Source organism: Osmia lignaria, chromosome 4 (genome assembly GCF_051020975.1).
Source record: "Osmia lignaria lignaria isolate PbOS001 chromosome 4, iyOsmLign1, whole genome shotgun sequence".
Lineage (NCBI taxonomy): Eukaryota > Metazoa > Arthropoda > Insecta > Hymenoptera > Megachilidae > Osmia > Osmia lignaria.
In genome coordinates, this window is record NC_135035.1 from 4,730,030 (window position 1) to 4,746,245 (window position 16,216).

The following is a 16,216-nucleotide window of genomic DNA, read 5'->3' on the forward strand; positions in this document are numbered from 1 at the left end:
ATGAGGGTAAAACCCAAAACCTTTACCATTTTTTTTCTCGGAAACTATTTAAGATATTTGATCACGTTAAAGTGCAAATAGTAGGTATTCATTAGTTGTATATCATATTTTTTTTTCAAAATTTTAATTCGATGATTAAGGGTTGAAAATTAATAAATAAATCTTTGAAAATGATTTTTATAAACAATCCCTTGGATGACACCCACCGAAAAAATTCAGAATAATCCTTTACTATTTAACTATTATCTGTAAAAATTTCAAGAGTGTCGGATTGGTACATCATAGTTAAAAAAAAATAAAACCAATGCAACGCCCTTTCATAAGGCAAAGCCGGCCTGAACGTTAGAGGCGCTCAACCTAACCGACCTACAGGGGAATACGTAGCGCCGACCCGCCACGTTTCTCGTACCAGAAACAGCTCTCAGAAAAGTATGAGCTCTTCTTTCCCTAAACTGTGTGTTAATTAACAGTTATTTATTTAAATAATATATTAACAATTTAAATTTTTTAATTAAGTTTTCTGGTCCTAATTTTTAACGTCCGTGTTTTCACGGTGTTTCTCGTTTTAAGTATGTGGGAGCCCTAAAAAGAGCTGATTATGTTGTACGTTACAAATGGCACCCTTATATAAATGCAACTAAGGTGTTCCTCGTTTTAAGTATGTGGGAGCCCTGAAAAGGGCTGATTATTAAGCCCTAAAAAGAGCTGATTGTGTTATGTATTGTCAGGTTGAAGTATATGATTTGAAACAGAAAACTCAAAAACTTTTTTTAAAAAAACACGCTTGAAAAATAAATTTTAATCTTCGTCGCTATTTTCATCAATAACTGGAATAATGTTAGTTTTGTCAAATAAGTGAGTTAAAATTTCAGACGGTTTAACTATTCTGGATTTATAACGCGCATGGGATAAATAAATGATCGCGACGACGTGGGAGCAACAACCTACCGTTCTGTTACCATTCGGACAATCGCATGCATATTGGTTTATACCCGCGTAACTATTTACGTTTGATTTGTATTCTATGTAACAATTGTAAGTTTTACCGTTTTTATGTCGCGACCGAACTTTCATTTTTATAATGTTATTGTTTTGTTGTAAATATTGTTATTTACACATTATTGTAAACATTTACAGTTATTGTAAACATTTAACGCGTCATGTTCGTCCAATAATTCCGCAAGATAACGTTTTTGCCGCGAGATTTTAAAGTTTGGAAATTCTATCCAATTAACGACTCCTCTATATTCGGCAACAAGAGGGAACAAGACAGTGGACACTAAAATCATGGACTCAGGATCGTACGCTTTACCCTTTATGATGCGCCTATTTACACGCCAATTTAGGCTCCGTGATTGCGTAAAAAAGTATCAGGGCATATAAACCGCATTGGAAAATACACCATTTGTACCATAAAACGCGCTTAACTCTTTTCTGGACACCCATATACTTAAAACGAAGGTCACCTTAATTGCAGCCATTTCCAGGTAGTACTGGTACGCTATAATATAATTAACCCTTTTCAGGGCGACCATATACTTAAAACGAGGAAAATCTTAGTTACAACTATTCACAGGTACCAGCTACAATTTAATTAAAAGTAATACGTACGTGAAAAGGTAAAGACGGAAATAGTTATAGAAGTCTATGTTCTTTACAGCGTTGAATAGAATGATATTGCATTTATAACTGTGATACCTTCTTTGACTATTAAAAGGACAACTAATGGCATCTAACACAGTGCCATTGTTCAAGACATGATATAAATCTGTGATTTAGGGCTCCCACATACTTAAAACGAGAAACACCGTGAAAACACGGACGTTAAAAATTAGGACCAGAAAACTTAATTAAAAAATTTAAATTGTTAATATATTATTTAAATAAATGACTGTTAATTAACACACAGTTTAGGGAAAGAAGAGCTCATACTTTTCTGAGAGCTGTTTCTGGTACGAGAAACGTGGCGGGTCGGCGCTACGTATTCCCCTGTAGGTCGGTTAGGTTGAGCGCCTCTAACGTTCAGGCCGGCTTTGCCTTATGAAAGGGCGTTGCATTGGTTTTATTTTTTTTTAACTATGATGTACCAATCCGACACTCTTGAAATTTTTACAGATAATAGTTAAATAGTAAAGGATTATTCTGAATTTTTTCGGTGGGTGTCATCCAAGGGATTGTTTATAAAAATCATTTTCAAAGATTTATTTATTAATTTTCAACCCTTAATCATCGAATAAAAATTTTGAAAAAAAAATATGATATACAGCTAATGAATACCTACTATTTGCACTTTAATGTGATCAAATATCTTAAATAGTTTCTGAGAAAAAAAATGGTAAATGTTTTGGGTTTTACCCTCATATCTCCCTTATCAGAGGGGGTACGGGGTTGAAATTGCACACAATTGTTGTTTAGGCAAAAAGCATTATGTGATATAAATATCAACCGAAATTGTTACTGGGGCCGATTCACTATGCTTATACGGCTAGACCCTTTCGTGCGCGATCGATGGCCGAAGGGCCCGTCGCGCGAACATCGTCCTTGGAGGGGACGGTTTGGCGAATCGTAGCCCGTTTTCGGAAGTGTCGCGTGCCCGGTGATTGGCTAAGACGCGCGAGCTAGACGAAGATCTTTCATCCCCTTTCTTTGGTGTTCCTTCCTTTTCTCATTCGTCGCCATGATAGTTTCAACGGTTTTCAGAAACTACGCAGTATTTCTCTTTATACATGTAATTAATTAACGGCATTTATTCGAGATGTAACTATTTGAGATTTGATATTGAAATATAGATTAAAATTGCAATATCGGGTTTGATAGGAAACCGTCATCCGTATATCATGATCAAAATTATTCATTCCCGATTTGCAATAAACAGTATGATTTTATATGTTTAACAGCGGATGATGCGCTTACGGTGGTTGTAATGCCGTGGCGAATTATGCAATCTATCGCGCATTAAAACTATCGCCTCGATATATTCGGCATTTCGCATTTTATAAATTTTAAACAATTCTAGATCTGGCGAACGTTCCTTCGAGAACGTTCCTTTATTCAAAATTTGCCGTTATCACTAGGTAGTTCTTAGAATTTCGATACAATAGTGTTTATTGCTTCGAACGACCCTTGATTTTCGAACGGCGGTCGAACGTTCGCGACGTTCGCTTTCGTAAGGGTTCTCAATTCTTACTTTCATTGTTTAAATTTGTTTCATCCATCCAATCTCTCATACTATTGTTACAATCAGGTAAAGATGATCCTTGTTGGACCGGCTGACGCTTTGTGCAACAGAGTGAGAAAGAGGTTTCTAACAAAAGAGTTATTACGATTTTCCCGTTTCTACGCAGTTACCAAGGGAATTCCCGAAATGCGAAGCACTGGCTAACTGCGTAGCGCTGGTGTTATTGCTACGGCTCTCTCTCTCTCTCACTCGAGCTAACCCGAGTTTTTGTGCATATTAGTCTCTTATTACAATGGCTGGCGACGATAGTTTCAAGGAGGGTCACGTAAACTATTGAAAAGTAGAAAATAGAAACGGCCTTTCCTCGTGTACCTCGCATGAGAAATTCTCGTAACCCTCGAAAGGGCTTGACAAGATACACGATTCCAGGGTAGAGCAGGTAAAGAAGAGAAAGCGATAGAGGAAGTCAAAAATAGAAAAGAATTAAACTCAAACTCTTCCCTGTACATCCCTGCATGAGAAATTCTCGTAACCTCGAAAGGTTTGACAAGAATGTACAAGGTCGAGGAGGAGTGAAAAGATTGGCGGAAAACCGAAACACCCGCCTGTACGCCCCTTACATGAGAAATTCTCGTAACCCAAAAGGGCTTGATAAGGGACGCAAGGCGGATAATTTCAAATTCTCCGCCGGGACGTAACAGTATATACTGTTATGTTTCAACATGTGATATGTATCTTTTTTCTTTTTGTAAAAAATCATGGTAATTCCAATTAACGAAGCAATCTTTATTGCTATTTTATTTTCGCACCATTTTTCAAATACACAGAAGCGTGGGAAAATATTCAAATTTAAAATAATAATTAAGAAGGCGTAATACTAAAAGCCCTGCTTTAATTTGTGCATTTAATATTTGAAAACATCTTTAATATGCTATTTTTTAAATTATTATTAGACCTTGATAATTAGACATTAGATATATAAATATTCTAGAGGTTATTCTTCGTGTAAACCAATTTCTTCAATTTCTCATTACTGCTTTGGTACCATTTTACATCCTCATTATTACGACTGGCGCAGTCCTGATTGCATCGTATCACAGCAATAATGATATTAAAATTAATGCTTAATGATTGAAGTAGCGATTAATCGTCATTTCTGCTATTGGTAAGCGTCATTAAAATTATTTAATAGCTTCATGTAAGCAGGTGTTAACGTTCCTCGTACTTCCGCATATTACCATGCTTCGAACTTATGCAACAACCACTCGAATTCTTCGTAACGTATTATGCAATATCCTTTTCTCACGAAAACAAAACGCTGTGTTAACTCTTGGTCACGTGTGCTTAGATTGCTTGAGATACGTGAAAGTGTTCTATTGAACGCATTTTTTCAATGGAACAAATAATTCTTGTACATTTGTAATTGGAAAAGAAAATAAACCTAACGAAATCGAAATACGTTTTGTATTCAAATACAAAAGATATCTAAAGAATATAAAGGGTATTCATGTTATTATGTACTTACGTGTTATTTGATGAATTTCCCAAAAGGAAGTCACTCGATATTAATTATATTATCTTATTCATATGTGTAGCATTTAGTTACATACAGTTGGCAGGAAGTCGACTTTTGAAATAGAAAAGAAAAAAGAAGAGGCGCTCGCATCGCATAAAAGAGCGCCAAACATCAAAACAAGGTGGAATTTGAACTTAATCTATGTATAATGTGACATTTAACATTACTATTTAACGTTCTTCTTTTAAATGGTACATTACTAATTACTTTTTAAATGGCAAATATGTAAAGAGAAATGAAAGAGGAAAAGGTTTTACTACTTTTTATAGTCAAAATAAGAACCTTTGTAGATCTCTTATATTTGTAATATTGTTTAAAAAACAATAACAATCTTAATTCTTTTAAAGGGGATAAAATGTTTGATATAAGAACTTGAAAATTTTCAAGAATTATTGATTTTAAAAAGTATTTGATGAATATTTATAAAATAACATAAATAGTGAGATTAAAATAAAGAATGAAAAATATAAAGACAGGAAAGTGTGCATCGTAAGAGATTTTTTTATCTTTAATACAATATAGATGTAATTATTGTTTCGTTTCTTTTCACTTACTATTTTCAGAAAGTGCTGGAAGAAGATGAAGAATATAAAATAAAGAGAAACTTCAAAAGAAATTTAATTATTGAATTCTTTTAAATTATTGATTTCAAGAAATGTTTGAAGAGTATTTATAGAATTACTTATTCAACAATGAAATTAAAAAAAAAAGAAGAATATATTAGGCGTACAAATTAATTTTGTGCCACCTCTTTTTTTTTAATACAAGACTTATTTTTAAAAAGTCATAGTAATCTAATTTATTGAAGTAGTTTTTATTATCATATTTTCACGCCACTTTTCAAATACACAGAAGCGCGGAAAAATATTGATCCCAAAAAGTATTTTTTGTTTTTAACACTAGAACTACCAAAGGGGTCAAAATGGTACGTTCCTGATTTCTTATTTAAAATTATAGGGTTTATAAAAATGGTTTTCTCAACATATGCGTTGACTTTTGCTTTGAGATAAAGAATTATTTATATGCTAATTTGTATTCAAGTCTTTACCTATTTGTTTTCCGATTTTATTTTCAATTTAAAAGTCAATATACATTGGACGCCGGTAGTTCTAATGTTAATATGTAAGAAATTCATGTATAAAAATAAACAATGACTTTGAAATATTACTTACCCTAACGTAACTAGCGTTGATGTATTCCGAAAGGGGATCGTTGTTGATTTTTTGCAAAGGCACCCTAGTCTCCGGAAGTGGTATCACGTTCGCGTATCGGTTCTTCACTTCCGCGCCGGTTGGCATCTCGTCTATCTTCGCCGAAACTTGCGGAATGTTGGAGAATTCTTCGTTGATTGCATTAACGTCGTTACAGAAAGATGAAAGCCCGGCGAAATTCAAGGGATGGGACGGTATCGCACTCTGTAACGAAGACATATCTTTCATGAAAACTCCTTTCCCCAACTTTTTACTGCAAAATTAATGAAGTTAATGCGGAACTTTTGTCCAGCTACCTGACTACAGTTGGCTCGAAGTTCTTAGTTCAATTTCTAAATGTGGATTAGATGGATGAGTTTATGAATGAGTTAAAATCATAATAAATTTCGTTCTTGAGATATAGAGTGCTATTACTAGAAGGTAATTATTTAAAGTATTCTACAGTGATGGACAAAATTATACGTCTGTAGGATTAGACTATTTACAGAAAGAAAATACATTAATTTACATATATTATAAGCCTTTTATTTAAGTGATTTTGTTAATATAAACCACGAAACGAATGAAAATAAAAATATGCCACGTTGTGAATCATTAGATGAAAATGAGAAAATAGAAATTGTGTAATTCAAAGCTGATTTTAGGTGTAGGGGAGACCGGAGAAAGTTGATACAGGGGCAGGTTGATAGACTGAAATTTTTTGGACATTATATGTACAGTACAGATTCGATAATTGCGAAACGCTCGGGACCGTACTTTCGCTCGTATTGTGCAGTTCCTACATTGTTAGAAGTTTGTCGACCGCTTCGAACGTAGAAAAGGACAGTAAGTGAAAAAGGGACTGCCGAGTAAATTTTGTCATAAAATCGGTAAAATGTCTGTTGAAAATTATAAAGCGATCATAAATACAATGCTCCTTATACGTGGTTTTACCCATCACATCCTCTTAAATATTTAATGGTTTATCTCGGGAAGTTGACGACCCACGAAAAAATCTTTCGGACAAAAGTTGTCTATATTCGGGTATACTTCCGAAAGGCCCCATCACCCCAGGACAACCAAACATCGGATTTATAGTGATTGAGGGACGAGAAATCGAATGAGACCATTTTCAGAATTGGCAAATAAACCGTTCTCGAGGTATACAGGGTATTCTAAAAGTGTGGAAAACGACTAACCTAACCTAGGTTAGGGTAAGGGTTAGGGTTAGGTTAGTTATTTTGCGTGGAAATGCGTTCTTATCAAGATAATAGGGGGTTTCCGCACTTTTAGAATACCCTGTATATCTCGAGAACGGTTTATTTGCTAGTTCTGAAAATGGTCTCATTCGATTTCTCGTCCCTCAATTACTATAAATCCGAAGTTTGGTTGTCCTGGGGTGATGGGGCCTTTCGGAAGTTTCCCCCTATATTCTCCTACAGAATATGATAGTATAATAAAAAATGGAGGGTACCATTTAAAAAAATTAAGTTGACCTTCATATGACCTTCAGGACCGCCCACTGAAAAAACCCATTCCGACCATCCAATTTGCCCCCTGACACATGACAACTTTTGTCTGAAACATTTTTCCCAACAATCTGTTGTTTAGAAGATATTTACCTGTTTCAGGATATGCGGTCCACCCTGTATAATTACAATTTAATATTTAGTGTTACAACCCGACATTTATACTATGACTTTGATACATCCAAACTGTAAAATTCATACTTCATACGTACTTCAAACTATATTTACGAAACAAAGATAACTTTGCCAAGATAAAACAGAACATAATGATACAATTAGTACAATTAAATAAAGCTGCGATTAGTGCTATTAAATATGCGATAATATTGTTATCGAATCCCATTAAATTTTCTATATTTCCAAATTGGCCATTCGATGGGTGTTGAAATATTTCTCTACATGGTTATTCTCCTATAATCAATATACTACAACTTTGTAACAATACTACTAAAATAAAGTTTTGAATAATTTACCTGTAGAATTAAATTATATTTACAAGTACGTGTTAAATGTATGCTATAAACAGAAAAACATGTATCGCTGGGACAAGTTAAAAATTGAAATATTATAAATAATAAATGTACAATTGAAATTGAAATCTTTACTTCTCCTTTATCGCATTCAATATTTTAAAGATAAGATTTAAGAATTATAATTTGCAATTTTTACATTTCTGTTCTTTTACAAAATTGGTACCTTGAAATTAAATCGTAGAACGAAGACATAATTATAAAATAATAATAATTAAAAAGAAACACATGTATTCACGTACCTATTTTCTTTTTCTAATTTTGGTTTGGTAAATTCTAAGTAATATTTAATATCATTAATAAGAACGTCCAGTAATAACTTAATTAAATGTTAAAAATAAGAGTGAGAAATGAAAAATTTGGACTTTTCTTCGAAATACTTATTTCTCTTTTTAATTTCAAAGTAAATTGTTAGAAATTATTTTTCGACAGAATACAAATGTCATTTGTTAACACTAGGACAGCCAAAGCTCTAAAATGATCAAACCTTAGATTGATAAAAATTATTAAGGTGGTTTATAAAAACGCATATAATATTGAAAAAAATTAGTGCAACTTACCGAATCTTCGAAGGTAGGATTCCCATAGCTTCTTTTCGACGAGCGTGCCACACCTTTTCGTCTAACGCTGTTATATGCAGAGACACTGTCAAGACTATAAGCGTCCAAAGACACTGGACGACATCGTTCGCCGTAGTTGAACCTCGTTTGCCTCTTCCTCATTATAAACTGTAAATAATTTCAAGAACAATTAATGCATTTTCATTTCAGAATTGCTAGAAACACAAAAGGTCTGAATTATTATGCAAACTAGTAATAGAAGTCTTTATCAACAATGCAATGGTTTCAAATAGAAGAAAATATAAAGTTAACAAGGAAGTCACAAAAATTATTTTTATTTACAAAGTACAATTATTTTATAATAGCCCCTTTATTTTTTTAATGTTAAAGATATAAAAAATTATCCATATAAGAGTTGTATGACAAGCAAGAATAAATAGAATAAGTGTAAACAATTTTACTATCTATCAGAAACTCATAAATTAAAAATTAATATTGTTAAATAACACTGCCATAGAATAAATCAGTACATTTGCATTATAAGTATTATATCTAGAAAATTAATTTTAAAACATTTATGCATTATAAATCACTGAATTCATATAAAAAAGAAATAATAATACATAGTATTTATAAACACCTGATTTTTGTATTTTTCAAAGTAATAATGTACAAAAATTTGTTTTCATTAATATCTATTTTGTCTTTTCATATTTATACAACTTTTATATGAACAAATTTCTTTTTATCATTAGTACTTAAAAGCAACGAAGCTCCCTCAAATTAATGTGGACATCTTGTACATTCAATATCGGATTAAGATTTCTGGGGCCAGGGGTTATTAAACTTTCGAGGGCCCCCCTTGGTTGATAAATTTGGTTCAGAAATTGAAATTTATCCTAACTAAAATTAAATAACATCTAATCGTAAAAGAAGGAGGGGTAACAATAAAAAAAAATTTCATTCATAATTTTTTGAAATAGTAAATGGAGGGTTTATAACAAGCCCCCTGGAAAGTGAGACCCAGAGCTGCAGCCCCCCTTAGACCTCAACTTAATCTGGCGCTGAGTATATGTAAGTACATACATGTCTGAAGCGTTCCCATCAATTTTAAAAATGGATAGAATAAAATTCCAAATAACCTAGTATCAGTCCATTTCAGCATTCATTATTTAGGGATTAATGAATGTCTTACACGTTTGCGAAGGCAATTTATCATTTCATATCGCAATTGCAACATCATTGAAATAAACAACTATAATGGATTCCGTTAATTTATACTGTTTGTCTCCGGGTCGAATAATATGGAAACACCGGACATCGTGTAACAAGCTGTGTTTCTTCTGTCGAAACACGTTCGAACGAGCGGTTTCAACATCCCAGCTATCGTGTATGGAATACGTAAAGCGAAGACTGATGAAGTGGTGATGGTTTGATCGATCTAATCGCTGATTCAAGGACGAACATTGCAATTTTTGCCGAGGACAAGCGTCGAAGTGCATCACGAAACCACAAACGATCGCGGAACTTCTCGAAGGATTTCACGCTCGAGCGAAGAACTCTTTTCAACGCGCGAGTAGTCACCTTTTCCTTTTCGCAACAAGGACGCAAGGAACTATTTAAATGGCGACGACGACGATGAAAGTGTGAATGGAATTAGGTCATTCTATAAGTAGTACTGTCTCTTATTTTGCTTGGACAAATAGATGTATTTTGTTTATATTGCAATTTTTTATGAATTTTAGGTTCACCTTTGCTTTGGGACACACAAAATTATTGATTTCCTTTTATACATTCTAGTAATATCTTATGAGAAAAATTCAAAAATATAAATTTCAACTCTAGGGATATAACTGTTTAAAAATTATCTATTCGTAAAAGTAAACATTTTCAGCACACTTTTGAGGTTAGTTTGACGCCATATTGACTTCGATCTATAATCTGATTAGTCCACATTAGGGATGTTCGATTCCGATTCGATTCTTTAGAAAATCGATTCTTTCGGTAAAAAAATCGATCTTTTGAATCAATTCTTTGGTATTCGATTTTTTCCAGAATCGATTCTTTCATGTAAGAATCGAAGATCGATTTTTTGCCCTATAGGGAATTAATTCTCACTTTTTATATCGACTTTTTGATTTCGAATTTTTAGAAGAATCAATTTTTCTGATCCATAAAAACGCATTCACTCCAAAAAAAAGTATAAGAATAGTGATTAAAACATAAACAATGTAGAGCGCTTGCTTTTGGTGTAAGAGCACGAAATATAAAAAAATACAAGATCGATTCTTTACAATAATCAATGCCTGTTTACAAAAATGAAAATAAAAAAGGAAACAAAAAAAGTCAATTCTTTTCAAACCGATTCTTGCAGAATCTATTCTTTGGTTTCGATTTTTTAAAGGAATCGATTCTCTCATTGTACGATCGAAACTCTTCAACATGAACAGTTCCAATCTTTTCGTTAGGTAAAAAATCTTTTAGAAATTAGATTTGATCTTGCTTCGTCCAAGGTTCGAACAAGAGTGCTCGTCCTCTAGATGTCAGCTCTTTTAAATCCGTTTTCCCCCTTGATTTTAGATCTCGAGTTTACTAAACACTCGAGAACAGTAAGGGTGATGATTTGGGAAAGGGCCATAATTACCGAACATTTCGAAAGGATGTTTAGGATCTGTCGACGCCGGTTTGATAAATAATCAATCGAGATTAGTATGATGTTAAAATAAGAGTTTATTTTGTGAATGCAAGGGAAAAAACTCGAAGGCGTAAAAAACCCTTGAAGTTGTTTGAATAAAAGGGAAAAAGCCTGAAGGCGTGAAAAACCCTTGAAGTTGTTTGAATAAAAGGGAAAAAGCCTGAAGGCGTGAAAAACCCTTGAAGTTTGATTTGTGTGTGTGAGTGTGTCGCGTGTGATATGGACGATATCGTATATACGAACGTTCGACGTTCTCCAGCGATTTGTTAATCGCGTGTTGTGGTGTTTCGGGAAGCAGCTCCCGTAGGAGTCTCCTGCGCGGAAAGACTATCCAGTCGCAAGGACACGAAGACGGCTCCGTTGAAGAATTCCGCGCGAGGAGACGTCCGTGTATGAAGATATGGTACCAGGTTCCGTTGGATCCCCTGCGCAGGGAGACGTTTGTTGGTTGCCGGCGGGACCTTGTTTTATTGGGAATAAGGGGTGATTCTTTCCGGTGAATCAAACATTCCTAAGTCTACATAAATGAGCATCAAAAAACCTAATCTAACCTAATGGTGTGGCCCGGGCACCGGTTTACCGGTGGCAAACGGGGCTCTGGCTGTGGACGTTAAGCGCCTGGTGGGATGAGCTGAGACCACGCAGGTAAGCTTGATAAAGTCAGAGCGTCCTAGAGCACAACTCCTTACACGCCAATAAAGAGTCAAGTGTTGGGTCTTCCGTACCCGAAAACAATGATTTGAAATACATGAGTTGGACAGTTTTCCACTCCCCGCCACCTGGGTGGTGGTGGCTGCTGGGGAGTGGATAGTATATAGAGCATATACCCGATCGGGTGAGGTGGCACATCCGCGCTTGTCTTCGGACGGCCGGATTCACAATAATCTAATCTAACCTAATACGTGCAAAACGCAAGGACCTTAAATTAGAGGCTCTAAGCACAGACAAATTTTAAGGCCCTCTTATGCAGGGGGTTCATTTAGGCACTTTCGACAATCGAACAAAAAATTGATTCTAACAAAAATTAATCAATTTTCAGTCAGTTACAAATTGCACTATGTGCATCTCATTGCAGGTATAGACTTCGCTCATTGGACGAATTATGAATACATGCAAATATGGCGTCAAACTAACCTCTCAAAATACGGTACAAAAGCTCAGATTTACGAACTTTTAAATGAATGGAATCTTAAAATTAAAACTTATAGCAATTGTAAAGAAAACGTTGCAAAGACGACGCAATCTGGAAGCGTCTAGGAAATTCGAGAAAATCAATTATAGGTTGCCACGCGGGCAGAGACGCCAGACGGGAGCGAAGTCGCGAAACACAATCGCGGAAAACGCCAAATTCATATTTAATAACGCGACTCGTTCTTTTTGTGCCTGTTGTTTCCAATAGAGAAGACGAGGTAAGTCAATCGGCCGCTCTTGGTCAGTAGGTAAGGGACTCCGGCAGAAGAGTACGGCGATAATAGCTGGACGTCTGCCGATAGAAAAGAATGAGAGACCCCAGTGGGAAACTTCGGCGATAATACCCGGACGCCTACTGGTAGAAGGGGGAGTACGGCAATAATACCTGGCCGCCTAACAGCCGAGAGAGTACAGAGCATTTCCTGGACGCCCTAGTAGAAATAATTAACTCCTGGACGCCCGTTCGATATGGAGAGTTCGGTGACAATAGCTGGACGCCTATCAAACGGAGGAGTAGATACAGAGCATTTCACTAATTGTAAAACGAACTGTTCGATTAATTAGACGAAATATGAATTTCAAAAACCTTGTCGAACTTTATTCTTATAATCCTGTCTAATTCCAATAAAACATATATTTTTCAAGATTTTTTCTTGAATGTTACTTGAACATATAAAATAAAGTCAATAATTTTGTGTGCCCCAGAGTAAAGTTCAGTCGAATTTTATGCGCCTTACCCCTTTCAACACTATTCGGTGTATTTATATTTTAATTTTTAAGTGCACCAGAGCATCAGAAAAGTACAACTGTACCGTGTAAGTACTTTTATGTGTATTAATAGATGCAATTTTTCACTCTACAAAAAGTATCAAAGTATTCGTGTCTACACTGAAATAATTGAACTTTCGAACTGTAATTAAAATTCATAATTAAAGTGTTAAACTAAAAATATAAAATAAATAAACTTTTAATATATGTTAAAATTATAATTAATTAATAAACTAATATGTTAATATGTTAAAATAAACTGTTAAAATCAATAGTTTTAAGGGATAAGTATCTGCGTATTATTAATGTGGAGAGTGAAACACTTTATTTAATACATTTAGTGCATTGATAAGAATAGGGCTCCATTAAGGACAAAGGTGCACAGGTATGTACCTTGGTGCATTGATGCACAAAAATGCATAAACTTAATTTCAAAATATGTCTCTACTATTTACTTTGTAATAGAACGTTTACGTCAAGAATGATAAAAACATAGTAATATTAATTTCTAAAAATTTTTTCTCCTTTAATTTTTCAAAACGAATTTGACTGAAGAAGATGAACATTTTATATTTTTTCTAATTTCAGGAATTTCAAATCAACCTTGTATTCTATTATTTTTAACTACGTTAGAAATACAAAAAAAATTGTTTACCTGCAGAAAAAGCGAGACAACACAAACGTATATACATAGTCACAACAATTTATGATTGATTGTTACGTACACTGGGAGTACATCACAAGTGTGGATGGATGAATACGTAACACCATGCGAAATGAGCTTAATGCAAGCATGACGAGGCCTTTCAGAGAGCATAGATTTTTGCAGACCTGCGTAACTGAACTTCAACTTATTAATTTCTTCCTTAGAGAATTTTATTTCGCATAAAAGGTGCTTTGCCGATAAATGCGCAATAAATAACATATTAATTTTATTATTATTTAATATTTAATTAATTATAATTATGACTTTTGATATAAATATATCAGGGTGTCCCGTAACTCCTGTAACTCCCGGAAATGGGGGGTTGCTGGGGTGATTCTGAACAACATTTTCCTTACCTTGTCATGAAATAGATGAGAGTATGGTAGTCATACAGGATGTTCAAAATGAAAAATTATAGCAGAGTATAAAGAAATATAATATTTATCAAAAGAAACGAAAAATGCAAATTAAGATAAATAAAACATTCCATTCAGTGAAATGTTACTTACTTCTATGCACAAACTTTCAGAAAAATGGCTAAAGGTAATTAATTATTAATTTTAGAATTTTTAAATTTTTAAATTTTGGAACTTGAAAACTTTTGAATGATGGAATTTTGGTATATTAGAATTTTGAAACTTTGAAGTTTTTAAATTTTAGAATTATTGAAACTATAGAACTTTAGAATGTGGAATTTTTAGAATTATGGAACTTCGAAATTTTTAACTAACGGAATTTTGGAATTTTGGAATTTTTGAACTTTGAAATTGTTCGCAAAGCACGAGTCCACAAACTTATTGTCGCACAAACTGGAAGAGAATGAAAGAGGCCCGCACAGTGAGACCAACTCCCTAGATTAATTTTCCCCCACCCCTTATTTCGACCTCCAACAAAAATTTTAAGATTTTGGGATATGGAAAATTTAGAACCTTAAAGTCTTAAAATTTAGAAATGGCAAAAGAGCTAGTCCATATTTTTATTAGTTACGTCAATGGTCATTGAGGTCCCATTTCATATATTAAATTGACAGCGATAAGGTTTTTGCATTAAAAGAATGGACCCGTCAGTTTGAAAATAAAATTCTACTCGTTATAACTTTTCCAAGATTTTGTTATAATATCCACCTACAATAAAAAAAATTGAACTAATAAAAGAAAAGTTGGTTGGGTTATGGAAAACGGGGTAATCTCCGATCAAGCTGATTTTTATACCATAGATAGCCCATGAGGTGGGGATTCCAATGGTGGTCATCTCATCTCTTAACTCTCCCCGCCGCCCCCGCAGAGGTCAAAAACTAAAATTGTCCAAAAAGTGATTTTCGCACTGAACTCAATGAGTACATAAAAAAAAAAAAAAAAATCCCCCCAAAAATGGTTCAAAAAGTGATACGTGTGGCAGCCAAGCGTGCCAAGGCGCCGAAACCGTCCCATATAAAAAAGTGGAGGGGAGGAGTTAGGTTAGGTTAGATTTTTTTTAGCATTGGTAGAGTTTTTTGGTTTTTTTTTTTTTTTTTTTTTTTTGAAATGATGTACACACGTACCACTTTTTGGACCATTTTTTGAGGATTTAAAAAAAAAAATGTTTTCCTCGTTTTCCGTTATTTAACCGAAAAGTTATTTATCTCTCAAATCCTACTCTGAATTGAGATCTACCCTGAATATCTTAAAATTTTAGAGTCTGTAATTTGGCACCAACTTTTTGGAACATCCTGTATCAGAAACAATGATGAAATGATTTAAATGGTCCGAAAGAAAGATAAAAACGAATTCTTACATTATTTTCGGTAAGCAGAACATTCATCCGCCCAAAATCAACGATGGGTGATTTTAATAATGAAAATATTCCACTAGTAAAATTAAGCAAGCAGTATTCAACATTGTGAGTAATTGATAAATGTTTTCTTACTAATATCGTACATTGATTCCAATACATATTTAAACATTTGCAGAAAAAAGATGAACTATTATAATTATTCGTTTCAATCTATTACAGAATTGAAATTTATATACAAAATTATTTGTAATTATTGTGTAAAAGAGCATCATTTTGTTGTAAATAATATGCTATTTGTAACTGAATATGAATTGAAAAATCTAAAACATCAAACATAAACATGCACCTATGAAATAAAAAATTTATTTAAATTTTATGTAAATTTTCTGTTTCATTAATTAAATAAATAAAATCTATTTCAATAATTAACAAATATTACTATGGAACATTAGAAAAGATGATTGAAAACAGTATTTTGATAGTGATTATTAATATAATATTAATCAATGGAAAGAGATCA

General features: G+C 33.6%; 1 protein-coding gene across 4 annotated transcripts in view; it reads right to left on the reverse strand.

Moving 5' to 3' along the window:
- LOC117603367 (uncharacterized) overlaps window positions 1-16,216 on the reverse strand; it is a 183,083-nt gene that overhangs the window by 20,574 nt on the left and 146,293 nt on the right. For all 4 annotated transcript variants that reach the window (XM_034322428.2, XM_034322429.2, XM_034322426.2 and 1 more), the window contains 2 exons: window positions 8,564-8,731; window positions 5,927-6,169 (listed from right to left, as the gene is read on the reverse strand). In XM_034322428.2, the coding sequence (XP_034178319.2) occupies window positions 5,927-6,169; window positions 8,564-8,731 (411 nt within the window). The remainder of the gene's footprint in view (window positions 1-5,926; window positions 6,170-8,563; window positions 8,732-16,216) is intronic.